The sequence below is a fragment of the Loxodonta africana genome, chromosome 14 (genome assembly GCF_030014295.1).
Source record: "Loxodonta africana isolate mLoxAfr1 chromosome 14, mLoxAfr1.hap2, whole genome shotgun sequence".
Lineage (NCBI taxonomy): Eukaryota > Metazoa > Chordata > Mammalia > Proboscidea > Elephantidae > Loxodonta > Loxodonta africana.
Genome location: NC_087355.1, coordinates 9,656,226 through 9,682,119, shown reverse-complemented (window position 1 = coordinate 9,682,119; position 25,894 = coordinate 9,656,226). Strand labels below are relative to the sequence as shown.

Below are 25,894 nucleotides of genomic sequence, written 5' to 3'. Positions count from 1 at the left end.
TGTATTTAATTTTCCAGTTGTAAGTAATCTGAACACAATGCATATTTGCTGTAACAAATAACTGAAATCTCTAGATAAATGCTTCACCACAGAGCCGGTGAGTTCAAAATAGGGTTATCCTGGTTTTCACTTAGTATCTTTGGTAATTTGCCAGTTTAGAATAGCATGTAGCCCAGCTTCATTCCCCTTACCAAAACCCAAAACTAAACTCACTGCCATCGAATCGATTCTAACTCATAGAGACCCTCCAGGACAGACTAGAACTGCCCCCTAGGGTTTCCAAGGCTGTAAATCTTTACGGAAGCAGACTGCCACATCTTTCTCCCATGGAGCTGCTGATGGATTTGGAGCAGCTGGTGGGTTCGAACCACTGACTTTTTGGTTGGCAGCTGGGTGCTTTTAAACACTGTGCCACCAGGTCTCCTTTTTTCTTTCCCCTTGCTATCTGCTAAATATCCAAAGGATCCACTCCAATACAGATAAATGCTTCTTTTCTTATTGCATCTACAAAGTCATATAATCAATTTTACACTTACGTACTCTATTAACATTTAAAATATCTGCATGCTTTTGACAGTTTGCAAGATGAGACTATGCTCCCCCTACATACCCAATCTTATTTGACTATAACAATAAGCCTGTGAGATCAGTAAGGCAGGAATTATAACCCCATTTTAAAGATGAAGAAATTGAGGCTTAAGTGCTATGTCTCAACATAGGAAGAGGCAGAGCTAAAACTCAAAATCAGGTTTTTTGATTCTAAATCATGCTTCCCCCCCCACAATACCATCCAACCTCCTAAATTTGTATTTTTCTCAGGTACATATTACTATTTGAAACCAGCGCCTCTCCTAACTAAAAAGAATGTTATCCACTTTCAAGGTATTAGTAGCAGTATTAAAAGGAAGAAAGGAATGCTCTTTACCAGGGCAGAAATTTAAGGAAAGAAGTTTAAAAAAAACTATTTCTGTGACCCTGGCTTTAACCCAAACAATAATGTTCCACGGGTCACATGAGCAAACCAAGTATATTAACACAATTCAACCTCACACGCTTCCTAATCCTTTCATAAGTGAAGATTTCCAACAGGAACTGCAGCATCTAAGAAATGTATTTCAGTGAAATCGCTTGAAGAGGATATTTTTTCAATATGTTACAGAAGGAAGAAGGAACTTAGATGTACATGTACAACACAATTATCATACCGTTCAGGTAGTCCTCGACTTACATCATATTCAACTTACGACAAACCACATTTACGACTGTCAATTTTTTTGTACATCTTATCATTAGTAACATACACTACACACGATGTTGCAGTGTGTAATTTCTAATGTCATCATATTTGTAAACCTATATGCAATGTTTTCAACCCCCAAAGATGAAGATCAGGTTTATAAAGATACTGATAATAAAGGCAATAATAATGAAAACTTAAAAAAAAAAAAAAAAGAGTATTTGACTTACATCAAAACCGCCTTATGATGGAGACAATGGAACAGAACTCTGTTGTAAAGGACTACTGTAAATTTACTGTACATGATCTCTAAGTGGTATATTATCACATAAATGCGTATCAAAGTTAAAAGCTATATGCAAAAAGAATTATTTCAGGCAATTACCAGATTAAAGTATTAAAGCAAAGGAATAATGTTTGACACTAAATCAATTACTAAACTCAAACACAGACTAGGTATCAGTTAATATACATGATTAATGCTGAGATTAGCATGTTGAATTTAAGTACATAAAATATATACCAAGCTCAAAATTAATGTTCTTTCTAAATCTGTATTTTTAATGGAAGGTGACCAGGCAGTATCAAAACACAAAATGTAAATACCAGTTGACCCAGATTTTTCCTTCTTACACAAATGCACAAGATGGCTTATGGCAGCACTACACGTAACCACATTCAACAAGAGGTGTAGGCAGGTGTTTGTTATTCCTGGCACCTAGCATCAGAGCACCCTTTGAGCTCCTCAGTAGCTAGGGCATACAGACATGTGATCTAAGCTGAGACAGTTAGATGTTCCTGTCCAGAACTCGGAATCCTGAAAGAGTACGACAATATCAGGAACGGTCAAGAGATAACCCATGGCAGCGCGGCGCCAGTGTTGGTGAGGGTCCAGCAGATCCAGTGGCATGCACCCAGCATCTTCTTAAGCAGGCTGTACAGACAGCAGGAATTTGGCTCTGCCTTGCTTTCCTTGGTTTTACTCATTTTCTAGCTTGATTCTGCTGCCTTCCCATCAATCCTGTATAAACCATCTAATCTTTGCAATAAAGTCTTCTGCTTAAGTTAACCAGAGTTGACTTCTGTTGTTCACTACCACAAACCCTAACAGAATATAAGCATGGTTCAGCTATGCAGATGTCTTTTAAAAAATGTGATAGATTTATGTGTGATGATATGGAAAGATACCCAAGATTTACCCTAAGTGAAAAAAATAAAGTAGAACAGTATTAATTGTATTACCCTGTTGATGGGACGAGAGGATGGATACACATACACACAAGAGTCCACAGGCTAAGAGATGCATAAAAACACTTCTAGAAGGATATATAAGTCACTGTATACCATGCTTACATATGGAAAGTGGTAGAGGGACTTATTTTTCATTTAACACTTTCACCATTAAAAAAATAAGCTTTTTAATAAGTCTATTTTATCATCAGAGTCCTGGGGGAGGGGGTACCAACAGTTAATGTACTCAAAGGTCAGAGGTTCAAATCCACAGAGGCACCTCAGAAAAAAAAAAATCCTGGTGATTTACTTCCGAAAAATCAGACAGTGAAAATCCCATGAAGCACAATTTTACTCTAACACACGTGGGGTCACCAGGAGTTTGAATCCACTCGTCGACAACTGTTTTTTTTGTTTTTAACATCAACTTTGGCACTACTTTTACTAAAAGTAGTAAAGTAAGTAGTCCCTGGCTTATGATGAGGTTCCATTCCGACAACTCTGTTGGAATGATGTACCAAAACTATACCAAAAAAAAAAAAAAAAAAAATCAGAGGGTAGTAAGCCGGTTCATCCTAACTCTTGAATACGTCATAAGTTGGGAACTACCTGTACTGGCCTCACTCAACTACCTCCATAGTGACATGGCATTAAGTAACCAGAAAAACTTCTAGTGTGACCAAAAATAGTTACATTAAATGTTAGTCTGCTAAGAAAATTACAAAGAAGTCTGCAAGCAAAACAGTACGTTGTGAAAAGATTTTTATTTCTTTTTTCCACCATAAAAGTCTCTGAAGAATACTATCATCATCTGCCGAGAAGTACTTTTCGACAAGACTTACTCATGACTAAGGCTGAAAATTCACACATTCACAAACATGCAAATCCAACACGATTTTTCTACTTCTGTAAACTCTTCAGGAAACTTTAAACAGAAAGGAAGGGAAGAAAGGCCAAGAAAGAAAAGAGTAGGTTAAATGGTGGAAGGGGCTCATTAATTACTGTCAGAAATCTGAGTTAAGGGTATAAAATTCTCCCATTTGAGACAGTGGAGAGTAAGACTTCTGATTTGAAGCTGTCTAGAGGATTAAACGCCAACTCCTTCAACTATGTCACACAATGCTTTTCACATACGGCCCCAGCATTCCTCACAAAGTCCTGACAAAAACCATTTACTGTCACAGTGCATAACATTCCTGGCATAAGGTCATCCCACCTTCTTGGCAAAATAAAAGAATTGTGAAGAGCCCAGCTCAGTTGTCTATTCTTTTCACATGACTAACATAAGGATTCAGGCCAGAGCACAGTCTGATTTTACAGGATTATTAGGTGGGGGAATTACTCAAACAAATTAGACCAGGTCTGAACATGTCATGCCTATTTTTTCATTTATAAATGGGGTTAATAGCTACCTCCTAGACTTGCTATGAGAACATAAATGAAGCCATAGCACAGTACTCAGCACACAATAAATAAAAAAGTGCTCTATAAATGTTTACTGAATATCTGAATCTGTTATGAGCTATTTGCTACAGTCAAAATGAATCTTCTCCAGCTCCTTTAGTGCTCTGTACCAGTCTCTAAAAAAAAAAACTGTAATTATTGTGGCAAGTTGGTCTCCACTTTAAGGTGAGACAGGCTTGTTCACTTTTCTAACCCCAGCACAGGGACTGCTCACAATAGCGACTTCTTGTTGTTAGTTGCCATCAGTCAATTTTGCCTTATTGGACCCCATCTGTGCAGAGCAGAACTGCTCCACAGGGTTGTCAAGGCTGTGCCCTTTTGGAAGCAGATCGCCAGGCCTGTCTCCTGAGGTACCGTTGGGTGGGTTCGACCTGCCAATCTTTGGCTAGTAGTCAAGCATTTAACCATTGGCACCATCCAAGGATTCCTCAATAGTAACCTAAATTTCCTTAGAGGAAAAAGAAAAAAATGACTCCAATCCTCTATCTTTTGTGCAGCTTCCAAGCCCTACTATGTGCTGATCAAACTCCTGCTTGAATAGCTCTAGTAACAAACCAACTGTCTCAGTCATCCAGCGCTGCTGTAACAGATATACCACAAGTTGATGGCTTTAACAAACAGACATTTACTCTCTCAGTCTAGGAGGCTAGAAGTCCGAATTCAGGGTACCAGCCCCAGGGGAAGGCTTTCTCTCTCTTTCAGCTCTAGGAGAAGGTCCTTGTCATCAATCTTCCCCTGGTCTAGGAGCTTTGCAGCACAGGGATTCTGGGTTCAAAGGATGCGCACTCCTGGCTCTTCTTGCTTGGTGGTAATGAGGTCCCCAGTCTCTCTGCTTGCTTCTCTCTTCTTTATCTCAAAAGAGATTGACCTACGGCACAACTTAATCTTGCAGAGTCCTAGCTCATTAACATAACTGCCTCTAATCCTGCCTCACTAACATCATAGAGGCAGGATTTATAACACATAGGAAAATCACATGAGATCACAAAATGGGGGGCAACCACACAATACTGGGAATCATGGCCTAGCCAAGTTGATACACATTTGGGGTGGGACACAATTCAATCCATAACACCAACTCACCACTTCTTAGCTCTTTCCATTTTACATGGAGTCCATATCTCTCTCTCTTCTTCTACTCATGGCCCTGGTCCCGCCCACAAAAGCTACGAACAGTAGGTCTAAGTCCTCTTTCACATGACAGTACCCTAAGTATCTGAAAGTCATTATTATATTCTCCTTGAAGCCTTCTCATTTTTAGGTTAAAATGTTTGTTATATCAATCATCGCTAAAACATCATGGTTGACCTAGCCTTCACACCATCCTGAATGATCTCCTTAGCATAGACTCCAGTTCACAGATGACTGAACTGTAGTTGAGGGCTGATCAGGGTAGAGCTATTTACCTGCCTTATCCGGACATTATATTTTTACTATCCTAGCATCTTATTGCCTTCGTTACTCAACTAGGAGTCTTGGTGACACAGTGGCTAAGTGCTCAGCTACTAACCAAAAGGTCAGTGGTTCAAACCCACCAGCCACTCCATGGGAGAAAGACGCGGCAGTCTGCTTCCGTGAAGATTACAGCCTTGCAAACCCTATGGGGCAGTTCTACTCTGTCCTATAGAGTTGCTATGACTGTGAATCGACTTGACAGCAATGGGTTTGGTCTGGTTGCACGACTGACTCCTATTGAACCAAGTCACATAAAACTAAGTTTTTGGACATATGCTATTAATTAACTAAAAAAACTAGCTGTTCTTTATCTTATATTTGTATGGTTGTTTCTAAAGTAAATATATGGCTTTAACTTTATTTTTATTAAATTTCATTTTGCTAAATTTAGTCATTCTGCCTATCAAGTCCATTTTGGATTCTGTCTGTAATAACCCACACATTAGTTCTTTTGACCAAATCTGACCGTATCCAAATTGTTGATAATGTTAAATGCACAGAACCCAGGACTGTGTGTACCAGCACAGTCCTCCAGCTTTGCCTATATGAGCAGCCCTTTATGCATATAGTTATTTAATCAGTTAAAAACCTCCTTAGTTGTGAAACTGGAAGAATTTCTAAACCTCATACTCAAGGTTATCCTGAAAAAGTGTAACAAATATTTTTACTTAGTGGACTGATAAGTCAACTCCCATGCCAGGTATATAATTATTATTGACTTAATTTGTAATTGGTTACTCATTTTCCTATCTACTAATTATTGTATCAAGTTAAATAAAGTTTTGAGCACAGTAATTTGGGACACTTTTTTTTTTATTAACTTTATTGAGCTTCAAGTGAACATTTACAAATCAAGTCAGTCTGTCACATATAAGTTTACATACATCTTACTCTGTACTCCCACTTGCTCTCCCCCTGATGAGTCAGCCCTTCCAGTCTCTCCTTTCGTGACAATTTTGCCAGCTTCCCACTCTATCCTCCCATCCCCCCTCCAGACAGGAGATGCCAACACAATCTCAAGTGTCCACCTGATATAATTAGCTCACTCTTCATCAGCATCTCTCTCCACCCACTGTCCAGTCCCTTTCATGTCTGATGAGTTGTCTTCGGGGATGGCTCCTGTCCTGTGCCAACAGAAGGTTTGGGAACCATGGCCGCCGGGATTCCTCTAGTCTCAGTCAGACCATTAAGTCTGGTCTTTTTATGAGAATTTGGGGTCTGCATCTCACTGATCTCCTGCTCCCTCAGGGGTTCTCTGTTGTGCTCCCTGTCAGGGCAGTCATCGATTGTGGCCGGGCACCAACTAGTTCTTCTGGTCTCAGGATGATGTAGATCTCTGGTTCATGTGGCCCTTTCTGTCTCTTGGGCTCTTGGTTGTCGTGTGACCTTGGTGTTCTTCATTCTCCTTTGATCCAGGTGGGTTGAGACCAATTGATGCATCTTAGATGGCCGCTTGTTAGCATTTAAGACCCCAGACGCCACATTTCAAAGTGGGATGCAGAATGTTTTCATAATAGAATTATTTTGCCAATTGACTTAGAAATCCCCTTAAACCATGGTCCCCAAACCCCCGCCCTTGCTCCGCTGACCTTTGAAGCATTCATTTTATCCCAGAAACTTCTTTGCTTTTGGTCCAGTCCAACTGAGCTGACCTTCCATGTATTGAGTGTTGTCCTTCCCTTCACCTAAAGCAGTTCTTATCTACTAATTAATCAACAAAAAACCCTCTCCCTCCCCGCCTCGTAACCACAAAAGTATGTGTTCTTCTCAGTTTATACTATTTCTCAAGATCTTATAATAGTGGTCTTATACAATATTTGTCCTTTTGCCTCTGACTAATTTCGCTCAGCATAATGCCTTCCAGGTTCCTCCATGTTATGAAATGTTTCAGAGATTCGTCACTGTTCTTTATCGATGCGTAGTATTCCATTGTGTGAATATACCACAATTTATTTACCCATTCATCCGTTGATGGACACCTTGGTTGCTTCCAGCTTTTTGCTATTGTAAACAGAGCTGCAATAAACATGGGTGTGCATATATCTGTTTGTGTGAAGGCTCTCGTTTCTCTAGGGTGTATTCCGAGGATTGGGATTTCTGGGTCGTATGGTAGTTCTATTTCTAACTGTTTAAGATAACGCCAGATAGATTTCCAAAGTCGTTGTACCATTTTACATTCCCACCAGCAGTGTATGAGAGTTCCAATCTCTCCACAGCCTCTCCAACATTTATTATTTTGTGTTTTTTGGATTAATGCCAGCCTTATTGGAGTGAGATGGAATCTCATCGTAGTTTTAATTTGCATTTCTCAAATGGCTAATGATCGAGAGCATTTTCTCATGTATCTGTTAGCTGCCTGAATATCTTCTTCAGTGAAATGTGTGTTCATATCCTTTGTCCACTTCTTGATTGGGTTGTTTGTCTTTTTGTGGTTGAGTTTTGACAGAATCATGGAGATTTTAGAGATCAGGCGCTGGTCGGAGATGTCATAGCTGAAAATTCTTTCCCAGTCTGTAGGTGGTCTTTTTACTCTTTTGATAAAGTCTTTAGATGAGCATAGGTGTTTGATTTTTAGGAGCTCCCAGTTATCGGGTTTCTCTTCGTCATTTTTGGTAATGTTTTGTATTCTGTTTATGCCTTGTATTAGGGCTCCTAGGGTTGTCTCTATTTTATCTTCCATGATCTTTATCGTTTTAGTCTTTATGCTTAGGTCTTTGATTCACTTGGAGTTAGTTTTTGTGCATGGTGTGAGGTATGGGTCCTGTTTCATTTTTTTGCAAATGGATATCCAGTTATGCCAGCACCTTTTGTTAAAAAGACTATCTTTTCCCCAATTAACTGACACTGGTCCTTTGTCAAATATCAGCTGCTCATGGATTTATATCTGGGTTCTCAATTCTGTTCCATTGGTCTATGTGCCTGTTGTTGTACCAGTACCAGGCTGTTTTGACTACTGTGGCTGTATAATAGCTTCTGAAATCAGGTACAGTGAGGCCTCCCACTTTCTTCTTCTTTTTCAGTAATGCTTTGCTTATCCGAGGCTTCTTTCCCTTCCATATGAAATCGGTGATTTGTTTCTCTATCACCTTAAAAAATGACATTGGAATTTGGATCGGAAGTGCGTTATATGTATAGATGGCTTTTGGTAGAATAGACATTTTTACTGTGTTAAGTCTTCCTATCCATGAGCAAGGTATGTTTTTCCACTTAAGTATGTCCTTTTTAATTTCTTGTAGTAGAGCTTTGTAGTTTTCTTTGTACAGGTCTTTTACATCCTTGGTAAGATTTATTCCTAAGTATTTTATCTTCTTGGGGGCTACTGTGAATGGTATTGATTTGGTTATTTCCTCTTCAATGTTCTTCTTGTTGATGTAGAGGAATCCAAGTGATTTTTCTATGTTTATTTTATAACATAATTTGGGACACTTTTACTTTGCCTGTTGTAATGGTTAAAACTGAACTAACAACACTTTATCCAAAGATAGAAAAGATAACCTTTGATCAACAGGTTCATTTGTACCAAAGACTTCTGTAGACTTAAAAAACTGACTCTTTCCAAAGAGGTTCAAAACCGAGAACTTGAGTTCTCAAGATACCACAGCTGAGTGGAGACAAAATCAGGGTGGAAGACCACTGGCCTTACCACCTCTTCAGACTCCTAAAGGCAAGCGGAAACCGGAACCTCCTAGTAGTTGCTGTTCTTCTCAGTCTCAGGTGGCCCAGGAAGACATCTGAGATAGAGATAGCTTTTTTTTTTAATTGAGTCCCAAGGAGTTTTCAGGATCGAAAACCCGTCATTTTGTGATTAACATGTGATTTTGTTTCCTTCGGCTCAAGAAATCGCCATCTGAAGTCAGCACAGTGAAGAGCTTTTTCCACAGGCAAAACCTACCCCACTAACTCAATTTTAGAGCACTCAACAGATTCGAAAATTTACCTCTAAACACACAGATGTTCCTAGGGACAAAGCACTATGCAGTTTACAGAGCACCTGCACACAGTTTACTTGAAGCCTCACAAAAATCCCTCGACATACAGAAGGCGGGCATTACTGCCGCCTTCATCTAGACGAGAAAACCGACACTGACAGAGGCTTGAGCTTCACCAGGTCACAGGAAGAAATGCAGCCACCGCGTGCATCGGGACATTCTAATTACACACGCTCCAATTGTGATCTGAATTTCATTCACAATTCCACACTTTCTCAAACTGGAAAATTCTGAGTTGATCCCACAATATAATTATTTCCACTGTACTTGACTGAAATGGATTTTAACTTCAGAATAAAATGCTTTTATTTCTTAACGCTTGGGGGAAAAGCTACCCTAATTACAAACACCAGGCGCTAAGAAAGTTTTCAAGAGTGTCAGCTAAACTGCCAGAGAGGACTTAGAAGAATGTATTATTTGCCTCCTAAGTGCAGTTATTGCTAAAGGTGGACGAATGCAAAACAACATCAATTTTGATAATACAAGCGTAAGTATACCACCATTTGCGCTGGCTTATCAACTGTAAAAGCTGTAAAGAAAACAACTGACAGGTAAATTTCAACAACAGATATAAAGTCGTTAACAGATGTTGCAGTGGTTAACACCCTATAAGGTGCACTAGGCAGGTACTAAATGCATTTCACAAATAGAAAATCCAGGAATTTAAATTAATTATTCATATGCACAATTACATTCATTCTACATTGTCCTACAAGGAGTAGGTGACACCACACATGCTTGGGAAACCTGACTACCACATTACTTCCTGTGTGGGACATGTGCCTGCCCCGACCAGAAAGACCATGGCAAGTGGGCATGCCTGTGATCTATGAATGCCTTGATCCCCGCCTACCTGACTGGACGAGCGTGGTTCCTGACAGTAGAAATAAATCCAAATTCATTAATGATCATAACAGAAATAAAAGCATTAAATTCTCCTGTTAACAGAAAATTTCAGATTGAATTTTTTTTTTAAATACAGCAATAGGCTGTAGAAAAAGCTATTATGTTAACAGCTATTACATAAACTATTAATATATAAGGTCGCTATGAGCTGGTGGAAACCCTGGTGGCGTAGTGGTTAAGTGCTAAGGCTGCTAAACAAGGGGTCGGCAGTTCGAACCTGCCAAGCGCTCCTTGGAAACACTGTGGGGCAGTTCTACTCTGTCCTATAAAGTCGCTACGAGTTGGAATCAACGGCACTGGGTTTTTTTTTATGAGCTGGAATCGACTGACAGCACCAGGTTTGGTTCTTTGGTTTATTATATATTATATACGGTATAACTTATTTTAGATATGTAAAATATATATTAATATAATAAGTATATAATTATATATATTATATAACTAATTTTTTATTTAATTTTAAAACTTTTTTTTAATGGGAGAAAATAGGACAAAAACAAAAATGAAGGTCAGCTAATAAATACTCTGAAGAGTAATTTAGATTAGCTAGTAAAGCTGAATCCTTGGCTGATACAAACAATGTGCTCAGCTGCTAAAGGAAAGGTGAAAGGTTCAAGTCTAGCAAGAGGGGCCTTGGAAGAAAGGCCTGGTGATTTACTTTAGAAAAATCAGCCACTGAAAACACTACGGAGTACAGTTCTACTCTGAAAACACATACGGTGTCATCATGAGTCAAAACAGCCTCCAAGGAAAAACTTTTGTTTGTTTGCTTTTTTAATAAAGCTGAAGATGTGCATCTGTCCCACCCACAATTCTACTTCAGTGTATACAGTAAAGCCTACGAAAGCCAGAACCTGGGTAAGGTGGGAACCTGTCAAAGAAGGAAAACTCAAATATTTTTCACTAATATAGAGTGATAGAAAAGTGGTAAGCTGTACCCTGTCAAAGGCGGAAATCTTGCAAGAGCTCAAAAAACAAGGCAGTCCCGTGGAGTTCCAGTTCTCGTAGGTTTCACAGTATTTCCACAACTCCAGCACACATGCTCAAGGAAAGAGGCACAAGAATAACCCATGCAATATTGCTTTTTTTAAGCAACAAAACAAACGATCCTAAAATTTTCATAAGCAAAAGCATGGGAAAATTGTGGTATAGTCAAATAATCAAATACAATTAAAATTAAATAAATCAAGCAATTAATATCAATGAAACACAGCTACATTAATATGGATAAATATTAATAATGTTGAGCAAAATAGTTTCAGCCTAAGTACAGTAACATTACATTTAGATGAAGTTGAAAAAATACACAAAACAATGCTGCACGTTGTTTACAGATATAACACACATACACACACACAAGTTGTACGGAAAATTTCAAAAGAATTACAAGCACCAAATTCAGGAGAGTGGTTAAGAATGAGAAGGATATATGAAGGGCTTCAACTGTATCTGTAAAGTTATATTTTTTCAAAACAAAATAAAACAAAGATAAAAACTGATGCAAAAAAGATGAAAAACAATACATACTAGGCAAATAGGAACCAAAAGTTAATATTCAAAATTAATATTAGACAAACATTTGAATACCGAAACATTTACTAAGTAAAAGCACAGGGTTGCTCAAGGAAAAAGGAACTCATCAGTAAGATTATATCCATCCTGAGCCCACACGTACCTTCCAAATAAATAATAATTTATTATCGGGGAGGAAAAATCTGACAGAATTACAAGAAAAATCTATTGTCATAATAGCAGATTTTTAACATCTGTCCTCCACAAAACTCAACTAAGTAGACAAGAGTATTAAAAATATGGAAGACGTGACCTAGCGGACATTTGAGGATCTCCGAACCCACCACTACACAAGAATACACACTTTGTTCACGCACGCATGGAGCATGTGCAAAAACTGACCAAGTACTTGACTATGAAAGAATCAGTACTATATAGGCTACCTTCTCTGATCTAAGTGAATTAAGATCAGAAATTAACAATAAAAAGATTGTTTAAAAAAAAATTTTTTGAAAACAAAAAGACACATTCCTAAATATTTCAAGGGTCAAAAGAGAAGCCCCAGAGGAAAACACGGATTTCAGAGTAGCCAGTTCATACAGCTTTTCCTGGATTCCTATACGAGACCTCTTTAAATCCTTATCATAATTCTCTTTCCTTGATCTGGCTGGAGTGGGTTTGTTCCTTGTAATCCAATGAGTCCTTCCAAGAACAAAACCCTACAGTCTTTCCAAATCTTGGATGGTCATGTGGACTAAATTAGGCAAGCTGCTAAAAATATAGATATCTGGAATAAAATGAAAAACAATCGTGATAAAATAAAGAACCTTCCACAAAACATCTAGATGAAAACAAGTATGTTAAGAACAAGAAAAGCAGGAAAACATCAACACAGGCTATGAAAGAAACAATGAGAGTCAAGGACAGCAGATTCCTCAAAGTATCAGCTGGCCACAAATGAGCAAGCTAAGCAGGGATTGGGGCAATCAACATATTAGGATACACAGAGGACCAAAGAATTTATTTTTGCTACAATCAGCATTACTCAGACACTATAAAGCACTGACAAAGTTTGGATTAGCTCATTTTTCAAATATATAAATGGGTTGCCCACAATCACACAGGTAGTTAAGTAGCAGACAAGGGACCTTCTATCTAGTTTTACATGGGGCAGTGTGGCCCTATTTTGCACAGGTGGAAGTTATTGAATGTTTCTAAGTAAAGGATGGGAAGAAGTAAATTTGTTTAAGGGAAGTGAAAGGACTATATACTCCCACAGCAACTCCTGGAACCAAGCAGTTAGTAAACCAACAGAAGATGTCTTGTATGGATTGTGAGAACCTAGAAATCTGTATGATACAGGACAGAGAACGACCCGGGTTCAAATTCCAGCTCTGCCAGTTACTAGCTGTACGATGCGGCCATCAGTGTCCCCCCTTCTGCATCTGTAAAATAGGGCCTTACGCATAGATATTACTGTTCAGACTCAAGCACTGGTGCAAACTAGAGAAACTGCCCGATAAAACCAATTGTATATTTACATTCGTCACTACGTTACACAGCATTCCTTCTAAGAAGACCAGAGAGAAATTTCAAGACTCAGTATCAGGAGTAACTAAATATATGCATGTACATACTTTTTTTTTTTTTTTTCTTTAAATAATAGATGGGCAAAAGGATTGCGTTAGACTCTTGATCTAAAGGTTGGTGACTGGAACCAGCTCGGCAGTGCCACAGAAGAAAGGACTGGTAGATCGCTTCCATAAAGATGACAGCCAAGAAAACCCAATGGAGCGGTTCTACTCTGTAACATACCTGTGACCCCATGAGTCGGGATCAACCCAATTTTAGTTACTGCAACCAAGCAGAGTTCTCTCTTTGTATTGCTTCATATTAAACACAATGCAGACTTCAAAGAAGTGTACACACCTCCATCATACACTTCAGATATTAATGTTGCTTCTGATTTCATCTTATTTTTTCCACCATTTGCCCCTTAGTCCTCTGTGGTAGGCAGAATGATCCCTGAGGAGGTCCTCACCCTCATCCCCAGTGTTACTTTACATGCTAAGCGAGCCTTTACAGATGAGATTCAGATTACAGACTGAGATGTGGGGATTATCCTGATGATCCAGGTAAAGCCTCTCTAATCACAGGAGTCCTTCAAACCTTCAACCTTTCCCAGATCCAGTCAGAGGTGTGACATGAGAAGGACTTGACCCACTGCTGCTGGCTGTAAAGACAGAGGAAGAGGGCCAAGAGCTAAGGGGTGAAGACAGGTGGGTGAGCTCTAGAAGCCAGAACTGCCCTCAAATGACAGCCAGCAAGGCAAAGGGGATCTCAGTCCTACAACTGCAAAAACTACATACTCTGCCAACCACGAGAATGAGCAAAGACCCTCCAGAAACAAATGCAGCCCTGCTGAAACCTTGATTTTTTCCCAGGGAGACCATGTCAGACTTCTGAACTATAGAAATGCTAGATAATAAATTTGTGTTCTTCAAGCCTTAAAGTTTGTGTTGTTTGCTACGACAGCAATAGAAAACTAACACACTCTCTCTCTCGCTTACATTATAGAAAACTGTAAAATTTTTTTATAAGTTCCCTTAAATCCTTTTCGAAACAGGAGGAATATCGGTTTTTAAGAAATTGGTCAACCCATGAAGCCTGCCCAGCAGAGGCGACCTAGCGCATGCTCCTCATTCACTGAAGCAGGAACCTGGGGCCAGGCCTGATCCTGCCTTCAAGGAGCTCACTGCACTTTGCATGGATCGATATTTGTGTTTATCCTTTCTCCCTCAGATTTGGCCAGAAACACAGTAATGGTCAGCTACGGTTGAAAATGGGACCATTTTTAAGAGAGAACTAGAAGAAACCTAAAGAGCTGCATCACAGCCATAAAAGGTCAAACTGAGGAGGAAGGGCAAAGGGGAAAGCAGCCAGACCACCCCAGCAAGGGCATGGCCCCTAGCGTCAGGCAGCCTTAGGTCTTGTTCTACACTTATTAAAATAACTTGCCCCAAGTGACAAAGCTCATTCTCTTCATGTACAAAATGGGTAACCTCGTATATTTGTTGAAAGAGTGAAAGATAAAAAGTCTTTGATATCGTGTACAAACTACGAAAAGTATGCAGGATCTCTCGTGAGACTCTATTATGTAGACATAGTACCAAAGCTAATGTGATAAATGCCATATGAATTCAGTGTAGATATACCACACCAAACCCAAAGCCAATTCCAACTCATGGCGACCCTACAGGACAGAGTAAAACTGCCCCATAGGGTTTCCAAGGAGCGGCTGGTGGATTTGAACTGCCGACCTTTTGGTTAGCAGCCGAGCTTTTAACTAGTGTGCCACTATGACTCCAGATAGATCTTAGGGAGTACTCAAATAAAATACCAGAAAGCAAAAAAAAAAAAAAAAAAGACAATAGAAAAAAAGAATCAATTCTAGAAAAACAGGTAAAAAGGGCCCATGACTGACGAGTAGAGGAGGGCTATAGCATTACCACTACAAACCAACACATTTTAAAGATGCTGATGTCCAGGACTCACTGCAGATCTACTAAAACAGACTCTCCAAGGATAAAGCCCAAGTAGCTTGAGTTGAGAAACACCGCAGGAATTAAAAAGGGTAACTCCTATGTATGATAGCAGAGATCTGGTATCTTTTCCAGGCATCCTTTATTTATAAGTGAAGAATTATAGCTAAAACATGGAATACTTTAAAACTTGCAAATAAACGAGGCTAATGAAATCAAATGGCAAAGTTTCATGTAGAAAATAAGGAGCTGGAAAGGAGACAAGGGAGGTACAGTAAAACCTGCGAAAGCCAGAACCTGTGTAAGGCGGAAATCTGTCAGAGAAGGAAAGCACAAATATTTCCCACTAAGACAAGCAATAGAAAAGTGTTAAGGCTGCAACCTATCAAAGGCGGAAAACAGGGGAGCCCCAGAAAAACATGGGAGCCCCGTGAAGTTCCAACTCTTGAAGGTTTCACTGTACATATGTGGCAGTGCCTCTGTAGCAAAGGACAGCCTGACAGACTGAGGATGAAGGGAGAATGATAAAATGAAGCCAGCACAGCTGGGTGAGGGTGAGAGGGAAAAACATCTGAGCTAGCAAAATTAGAATCTGCTCAAACAAAACAGCAAAATTACTGCAAGAGTGGGAAAGCTGAAGAGATAAAATGAGGGGGGTGTGGGGGACATACAGAAAATTAATTTCATATTGGGTGTAGGAGCAGCAATGGCGATCAGAGAAGGCACCAAGAAGGAAGAAGGGGCAATATCTGAGACGATAAGGAGGTAGGTTCACTAGGAGAGAGAGGTTAAGAAAGGGCCAACAGCCTCCAACATAAGGCCTTAGGAGAAACAGAAATATTAAGGGGATGGAAGATGTAAGGAAGCTGACTCAGGAATGTGAGGCAGAGATAGAAAAGGGCTATCTTGAAAGCCCTTTTGGCTATCAGGACAAAAATACTGAAAGACAAGTAACAAATAACTTACATAAGGCAAAAATAGAAAAGTATAACAAGCATAGTGTCACAATTCTAGAGGATGTTCCCAGGTATGTTTTAGCTCTCTCATCTGATAAATGAAACAGCTAAGCACACCTACTAATAGGCAAAACTAAAGATAGTTTAGGGGTACATAAGGAATAAAAGTACAAAGAAAAGCATGGGAAGAATTAATGTAAAATTCAATCTGGTGGAAACCTCTGGGAGAAAGGCGTGATGGAGATGTATGTTTCATTAGCATAGATGTTTATTATCCTTTAAAATTAATAAATTATACATATTACACATATATGCTTTTATACATAAGATATATTTCATAATTTTAAAAACTTCATAATTTTTCTACCTCTGAATTTCCCAGTCTGTCTTCCAAAAATAGTCCAAGAAATAAACTTGCTCATAAAATAAAATGGCTAGTGTTACTGGTCACAGGTTTTGCAGCAAGGAGCTCTACCTCAGATTTAGTGAATCAATCTCTCTGGAGGCTAGGTCACTGAATCTGTTTTTTTTTTTTTTTAAGCAAACACCGTGGGTGATTTCTTATTCTAAAAACACTCAAGTCTGAGTCTCTCACATGAAGAGGTATTCTTCCTCTTAAAGTTCTAATGCTCTAGAGAATCTAGATCCCCATTCTTCCACACGTCCTCTAAGACTCTTGCTCCTCTTTTCCTCTCTCATATTTTCAACCTCAAGTTTCTCCTACCTTAAAAGACACGCACACGCACACACACGTGTGCTTGTGCTTCAACCTGGTCTTCGTCCTACTCTAACCTTCTCACTCTTTTCTTCCCTTTCACGCTCCAAGTCTTCAGTAAGATAGGCGACACTGTGCCTCTTTGTCTTACAACCCAGTATCTTTTTAAACGTACCAATACTATGAGATCCTGTTTAAAATTTTAAAAAGAAAAGGGAGGGTACCCTACAATATAGAAAGCCCTATTTCACCAGCACCCACTCTTCTGATACAAACATCCTACTCCTCTCTCCAGAGTAACTGTTAAATTACTTCCAGACTTTTCCTATGCATTTATACATGGTATATATAAAAATCATTACTTTTTTTCCCTTTGGTTTTTTTTTTTTTTTTACAAAAATGAAATACCTTACACAACATTTTGTAACTTTCTCACTCACTTCTCAATCCAACACTGTGGTAAAGCACTAATGACTTCCTACCATTTTAACCAACAGTCCCTGACTTCTGCTGCATTTAACACTGGTATCAGTTCCTCTGGAATCTGCTTCTTCTGCTGGATTCCGTGACACTGTACTGTCCCAAGTCTTTTTCCCCCTTTGATTCTTCCTTGCCAGCTTTCCTTTGCTGGTTACTTTCCTGCTAACTGCCCCATGAACATAGGTGTTCCGCAACATCACATCCAAGGCTTTCTTTGTCCTGTTCAATCCAAGAGCCATCACTACCTACACTTCATCACAGGAAGGCAACTCTGTCAGATGCCCTTTGTCAATGGTTTTGCAATTGAACCAATGCTCCAAAATCATCTGTCAGTTAAACAAAAGCCTGCATTTGGGGCATGACATGTAATTTCACTTTGCAATTAATTTGAACTATATTCCAGTCAGAAAGTCCCTACGCCAAAGCAGAATTGGGATAAATGGGGAAGAAAGCTTGGGAAGGGATTGTTTAAAGTAGTAACTTATAAATATTTTCATGTTATGGAACTTTTTGCTTCTCTATAAAAAAAATATACAACCTCCTAATTTCAAAAACTCAGATAGTGAACTCCCAGATAATAAAGACTCTCTGAATATGTTAATACTTCCCAAATCTCTAACCCAGGTCACTGTCTCCTAAGCAGCAAAGATGTAAAATTCCTATTCAATTTAATTTCACCTTCTAAGTCAAGTCTTTCTGCACCACCCTTAAATAACAAGTTTCCTATCAGCAGCACCTACCCAAAGGCCCATCCACTTATCTATTAAAACTCTCTGACCCTGAATGGCCTGGTCAAAAGCCTTCCCAAACAACAACAACAACAAAAACTGCTTAAAATGCATGTGGGGAAGGGATGGGAAGGAGGAGGACAGAGAAGGGAAGTGAGGTGGGGCCAGAATATGTAACGGGGAGTGCTGGGGTTTGTTATTATCAAAAAGAAAGGAAAAATAGGAGTTGGCCAGGTGAAAAAATGTTTACCTCATCTTTCTTTTCTTTCCCTTTTTATGGGGGGCGGGGGTGGTGGGAGTATTTCAGACAGAAGTAAGAGCACAACCAGGTTTGTGCCTCAAACCCTCGTCTGTTGGAAGAGGGGATGGTGTTAATGAGGAGGATAAAATGGTAGGCAGATGCCAGAACTCTGGGTTAATAAACAACTCTTCTCTCCCTCTATACATGATAATTATCTGCTATAGTATTAGGCCGGGCTTGTTAAAAACCACTTTTCACCTTATATCTAAATTTAAATGACACATTTTTCTAAATGATTTTTCAGGAACAAGGCACTACCAGTGAAATTTTTTTAAAGCTGTATTTTAACTTAACTTGGTCTTATAGTCGAAAATCAAATAGTTGAACAGCGTCACCATGATTATGCAAGAAGTTTTCAAAAAATCTTTTATGGATGGGGAACTCTGTAAAAGAAAATGTGCATTGTTCTTTTCTCTAGAAAATCCGTGCTTTCAAATTTGTCTTCATTTCAATCTCACATACTACTGAGAGAAGAAAAGGCTAAGAATGACTATCTTATAGGCCTGGAAAAGTAAGACAGACATTAGTGATTTCCTTCATTCTACGATGCATGTTCCTCACATTACGATTTTTTTAAATACCTGGATGGATCTCACAATACTGATTTAGTCTCATCTGTGGGGGGAGGGGCTATGTTAAATGTACCTTACAACTATGTCCATACTTTGAATTAAGGAACTATGGTAAAGGATTCTGGCCAATGTCAAAAGCAAGAAAGTAGCAGAATTGGACTAAAAAAAATCTGCTGTCAAGTTACTAATGCAAACGAAAAGGAATTTAATGGCCAATTTGGTTACTTTCATTAATTTCATTAAATACATAACGCCTACCTTCACTATGAGTCGGAACTGACTCAACAGCAATGGGTTTTTGGTTTTTTACCTTCTACTAGGTTCTTCTATGAAGCCATACAAAATACCTATCCTGCCCACAAGAAGTATATAACCCAGATTAGATGCTTACACAAATACCAACAGAACAAAACAATCAGGGATTGACACCAGAAGAATGATACAAAGTGAGACACATGAATCTAGATAAGGAGTAGTCACTTCCAGCCAGGGTAACAGGAAAACCTTGACACATCATAAGAACTTAATATGTGCTGAGTCTGAAGATATATAGAAGACCTGAGTTAGGCTTTGAAGGACTGATAAAATTTCACAGGGATGTACTGTGGTAGAAGGGCACCCCAAGCAGAGAGAGCAGCAGGGACCAGGAAAAAGAACAAGCCAGCAACAGCCCATGGCCGGTAGGCCTCACTGGCAGATGCAAATGGAGAACAGTAAATATGGGTAAAGAAGTCTAAACCAAAACCAAACCCACGTCTAGAAAGGACCCAAATAGAGAGCTCCTTGAAGGGTAAACTAAGGAATACAAGCAGAGAAGTAGCCTCCTGACAGCCGCGTTTCAGAAAGGTGAATCTGACTGTCAACTGTACCAACTGAACTGGAGCGGGGAGAAAATACCTATGGTCTAAAACCAAACCCAACTCACAGCAACCCAATAAAACCAAAAACCAAACCCGGTGCCGTCAAGTCGATTCCGACTCATAGTGACCCTACAGGACAGAGTAGAACTGCCCCACAGAGTTTCCAAGGAGCGCCTGACGGATTCAAACTGCCGACCATTTGGTTAGCAGCCGTAGAACGTAACCACTACGCCACCAGGGTTTCCACAGGACACAGCAGAACTGCCCCATAGGGTTTTCAAAGCTGAAATTTTTACAGAAGCAGGCTACCACTTCTTTCTCCCATGGAGCAGCTGGTGGGTTCGAACCGTCAACCTTTTGGTTAGCAGCCCAGCGTTTTAACCACTGCACCACCAGGGCTCCTTATACAGTCTAGAGTCAAATATTCATTGTCTGAAGGAGACAGTAACAATACCAACTGCCTAAGGACTATTTTGGATGAGGGCAAATTCCAACAGAACAGCCCACCAACTTGTTTATATTTGTAGCCTCACTACCCCGACTTTTACCACTGTTTAGTAAATAAGAAATAAGCTAAAAGAAGGCAACCTGCAAAGTCTAAGCTAAATCTTCATTACTGCTAAGATAGTCCAGTGGCCATACCAGTCCTCTCTCTACTTCTCCAACCCACTCATATCATAAAAAAATCATAGTTGATGTGAATTCCCTCTCCAATCTCCTTTTTACAGCCTAAATCAAATTCTGCCAGAAGGTTTTGGAAGCACCCTTCCTTCTCCTTCCAAATATGTCACACCGGTCTAATTATATAAATCTGCTACTTAAAGAAAACTGTTTGCAAAACACTGCTTTACCCAGGGTTTTATCTAGAAAACGTTCACTTTCTACATATACACCAAAAAAACTTGCTAAATAACTATACCTATAAAGTTTTTCTTTTATGCAGCAATCAACATGCTTCTTGCGTTACTGATAGAACCTGCTACATCATTAGTGCAACCACAAGATGCTGCTTCCATTTCCAAAGTTGTGCAAAGGGTCCCAAGTTGTGCAAGAGTCACCACCGAAATCAGACTCTGGTATATTAATAGAACATCTGAACAAGCCTTAGGTTTATAATTAGATTCAAGATAATGCCAAAAATCACAGGTACTAAAAGACATTTTACAATGAATTTTTGTTTCCTTTTCTGAGAAATATACTATGATATTAATTTAAGTGACAATAATTCTGCTTCACATGGACATCAGATCACCTGAAAATTAGCAGTTGTGACCCCCAACTCGATTTATGTAAAAAAATCACAGTATCCCCAGGAAACAATTTGGTTGTCAGAACTTACAAATAAAACACACACACACACACAGAGAACACTGAACGACCTTGCATTACTACTACATCACGTCAGTTTACACGTGGCAAAAGTCATCACAACTCTTTCTTGCACTAATGACCTCAAAAGGGATTCCCCCGTCATCACGTAATGAGATGTGACTTATTCTGTCTTGCGTGAGCTGAGGGTGTTAAAAAATAACAACAATAACAAGCAAAAAGGTTTCCTCCTTTTCCTCTCCGCCGGCCACGCAGGGCGCGCTCTGGCCAGGCCTTGGCTGATGCCTGCAGGTCGGGAGGTGGACCTGGTCAGGAAATCTAAGCCTGTCCCCATCCCCTTCTGCTCTCCCCTGCCTTCTTCTTCCTCGGGGCCCTGCTCCGAGGGTGCAGCCATCGGGGTCGGGCCCTCACAGCCCGGCCTGGGCCCCGCCTGTCACCGCCAGCCCGGATCCGGCCTCACCAACGCCTGCCGGGGCCCCGGCTGCAGGGTCGGGGCTGGCGGCGCCCTGGGCGGGGGCCGGCGGACCGGGCCTGCCAGGCCGCGGCCGCTCGCAGTGCCCACGTCACCAGCTCCAGCACTGCGGAAATGGAGCGGCGCGGCGGGGAGGAGGACGGCGAGGCGCAGGGCGGCGTCGGCGCCGGCCCGCCGCCAGACGCCGCTTCCCCGTCGGCCCGGGCCCGGCGGCCGCTGACAGCCGCCCGCCCGCCCGCCCCGGACCCTCACCTGTGTCGCCGATGATGATGTACTTGAACAGATAGGCGTACGCCATGGCCGCGGCCGCCTGGTGCCAGGGCACACGGCTCCTCCTCCTGCTACTGCTCCTCCTCCGCACACCTCACCCCGGCGCCGCTCACCCTCAAAACGCCAGGCCCCGCCTGCGCCGCTGCCGTCAGCCGCCGGTCGTGAGGAGCAGAGAGGAAGTGGGACAAACTGACACCGGCGCAGCCGAGGGGAGACAGCGCCCGGCCGAGCCCTGCCGAACAATAACAGCCGCCGCGGCACCTCCGCCCCGCCTCCGCGCCGACCCGGAAGTGCTGTGATGGCCGGCGCCGCCGGAGGAAGGGGCGGAGCCCCGCACGCCGGCCGCGCCCGCCCCGCCCGGCCGGAGCCCTGCACGCCCGGAGCCTCGCCCAGCCAGAGCCTTGCACGCCCGGAGCCCCGCCCAACCAGAGCCCCGCCCCGCTGCGGCCAGGCCAGGGCCGAGCTGCCGCGCCCGTCCGCTCGGTTCGCCCCGAGGCCAGGCGGAGGTCGTTCCAGCACGTTTGAGCGGCGACCCCGGCACCCGGGAGACGCTGGGGAGCAGAGTGGCGTTCGGTTCCACCGCCGCCAGGCGCGCGGGCGCCGCGTCCTTCCGCCGAACGGTGGGGGCGCGGGCTCGCGGTGGGAAGGCGCAGGTCGCGTTCGGGGCAGGCCCCGCCTAGGGCTGCTGAAACGTGTTTGAAAATGTGAGAGCCACACGGAAGGGGGATGGGGAGACGGCATCTTCATTGTTTGGGGAGGAGACGTTGACAGTGAAAATGGAAGCTTTGTAATGGAAATCGTATGTCAGGGCGCTGTGGAAAGCTACGCTGCTGTTAATTAAAAAAAAAAAAAAATAGAGCCCGTCTTTATGTGAAAACTGAAAACAAGATGCAGAAATCTATGCATAGTATTTTCTCCAGTGTGGAAAAAGTGAGAGGAATACCCTTGAATACCCGCGTGTGCACAGTCTCTGGGCAGGATGGGATTGAAGGAAAGACCTAAGTTCCACAGAAAATTTGTGTGTGTGCAGTTTGATTTTTTTTTTTTTTTACAGTGTTCGTGAATTAACTGTTGAAAGATACTTTCAAAGGAGAAGCAAAGTAACTTCCTTAGTCATTCAGTCAACATTTATTGAGCACATAGTATGTCAGGTACTGACTGTTAGCTATTGCGAGTAGAAACTGACCCTGTTCTAAAGAAGCACAAATTTGGGAAGAGGAGGTGAAGGGTGTACCCTGGGGTTTCAGGAAAGGCGACCTAGAGAAGGTGATGTCTCGTATGAATAAGGAATATGACTGATGAGTAAGAGTGTGTCAGATGTACAAAAGTTAGGGGAAGGGAACCGAAGTTCAGGCACAAGGAACAGACTGTGCAAATTTCATGGAACTGATAGGAAGAATTTGAAATTGCATAAGGAAGCGAATTTACAAACTCACGCCCTATAAGTTTGGGAGTGGAAGGAGAATCCTTGCTGGGGGAGAGGTGATGTTGCCCAATTATTATCCACTCCATTTTGGAATTGCTCACCATATTATCCCCGGTGCCACAGTGGTTAAGAGCCCTGCTGTTAACCAAAAGGGCAGCAGTTCAAATCCACCAGGTGCTCCTTGGAAACCCTATGGAGCAGTTCTGCTCTGTCCTATAGGGTCACTATGAGTAGGAATTGACTCAATAGCACACAACAACAACTGACACCATCATGCTGGGCTGGCTGTGGTTGCTGATCTTGCCAAATGTGAATTTGAGTTTTTTTCTGGAATATATGCAGGAGATTTTACCGAAAGCTCAGGGGTAATAAGAAATTGACATGAAGAGTTACCTGGAATTGCATAAATCATCTTTAGTTTGTGGTGGAGGTCCCCGCCCAAGGCCTCCACCTTGTCCTTCCTGTCTTTCCTGGGTGATGTTATTGTTGTTAGGTGCCACTGAATTGGTGACAACCCGTAGTGACCCTGTGTACAACAGAACAAAACGCTGCGTGGTCCTGTGCCATCCTCACAATCATTGCTATGTTTGAGCCTATTGTTGCAGCCACGGTGTCAGTCCATCTTGTTGAGGGTCTTCTCTCTTTTGCTGACCGTCTACTTTAGCATGATTCTCCAGGGACTGGTCACTCCTGATAACATGTCCGAAGTACATGAGACGAAGTCTCATCATCCTTGCTTCTAAGGAGCATTCTGGCTATACTTATTCCAAGACAGATTTGTTGGTTCTTTTGGCAGTCCATGCTATATTCACTATTCTTTGCCAACACCATAATTCAGAGGCCTCAATTCTTCGGTCTTCCTTGGTGATAGACATCAGGATATCTCTAGGAAAAACTCAAGTCATTGCTCACAGGAGTGTGCCTTTACCAGTAGTCTCAACAGGACAACACTATCAGGATATCACAGATCTTTACAAGTCAGGGGCATGCCCATGCTCTTAGAGGAGTTATGTAAGTTGATGGATCATCAGCTTGTGCCGGGTTGGTGAGGGTCTTGTATGCCTTATTAACCATAGAGAACTACCCAGTGGACACAAAGGAACCTGTGAAGAGAAAGATGGTAAGAATTGGGTAGGTAAAAAAGTCATACAAATAAATACAGAAATATAGAGGCAATGTGGTATAAAGAAAATAACTCAAAAAAAACCTTGATTCTAGTCTTGGCCCCGGCACAATCGATCTGAATGATTGTGACAAATCATTGGCATTTCAGAGCTTCAACGCACCCACCTATACAATGAAGGAGTGAGTGTTACTGAAAAGTACAATTCCAAATCTGAAGTTCTACAGTTTTGTACCTGTCTGAACTCCAAATTCAAAGCCCACCTGAAAGAAGGTGGTAACCCTTCTCTCGTGAAAATGTCAGAACTATAAAAAAAAAAAAAAAATAGAAGTAAGAAATGTATGCTCTTTTTGCACAAAACTGAAATGCATTGCTTCCTTTTGCCCAGGGTCTTAGGCTGGGTTCTCTAGAGAAGCAAAACCAGCAAAACATATAAATATCTGTGTAAAGGAGATTTATATCAAGGAATTAGCTCATGCAGTCGTAGAGGCTGGGACATCCCAAGTCCGTAGGTCAGGCTGGAGCCATCTGATTCACGTAGCTACAGGGGCTGGCAAACCCAAGATTGGCAGGTCAGACAGCAGGCTCTTATTCCCAGGCTGTGAAGGCCAACGAATCCCAAGATCAGCAGGCAAGACCGCAGGCAAGCCGCTAGCTCAAGTCCCAAGAACCAGAGGTCAGGTGAACAGGAGCCAGCTGCAGGGTCCAGAGTGAGCAAAAGCCCACGAGCCGTGCCAGAATGTCCACTTATATTCAATGCAGGCCACAGCTCCGAGGAGATTCACTTCCAACTGATTGGCTACTTACAGCAGATCCCAACACGGAGGTGATCACATAGTACCAGATTTCATCATGGAGGTGAGCACAACAACATACCACTGCCAGCCTACATGATAACTGCCAAACCACTGAGAATCACGGCCCACCCAAGTTGACACACAATGTTATTCATCACAGTCAATGGTAATGACCAGTTGCTACAGAGCAATGTAATCTAATGGAAAGAGCGTGGACTTGATTTTCAAGTCCTTTTAGCCTCAGTTTCCCTACATGGGAAATGTGGATAATAACTGCCTCACAAAGTCATTTTAGGATCAAATGAGATAAAATATTTGAAAATGGATTCTAAATTATGAAAAATATATATTCAACATAAAACTAATTTTGCATGATTTTTAGAAATTAAGGAAGTGAAGGCCTAGTTACTATACACATGCAGTTTTTAAAATTAGCTTCATTCTTGGCTCTATTTTATTTCTCTACCTTTTTTTTCCTACACAAAATTCATAGTATTTTGTTACATTTTCTCTAGACTTGTTAGCTGCCT

The 25,894-nt window shown here is 41.4% G+C and overlaps 1 protein-coding gene across 4 annotated transcripts in view; it reads right to left on the bottom strand.

Annotated features, from left to right (window-relative positions):
• RAB2A (RAB2A, member RAS oncogene family) overlaps nucleotides 1–22,293 on the bottom strand; it is a 124,551-nt gene extending 102,258 nt beyond the window's left edge. The window contains exon 1 of one of the 4 annotated variants that reach the window (XM_064267722.1): nucleotides 22,001–22,293. In XM_064267722.1, the coding sequence (XP_064123792.1) occupies nucleotides 22,001–22,046 (46 nt within the window). In that variant the 5' untranslated portion in view covers nucleotides 22,047–22,293. The remainder of the gene's footprint in view (nucleotides 1–22,000) is intronic. The other 3 variants (XM_023545701.2, XM_064267723.1, XM_010588316.3) reach the window with 3 other exon arrangements.
• Between the last annotated feature and the right edge of the window lie 3,601 nt (nucleotides 22,294–25,894).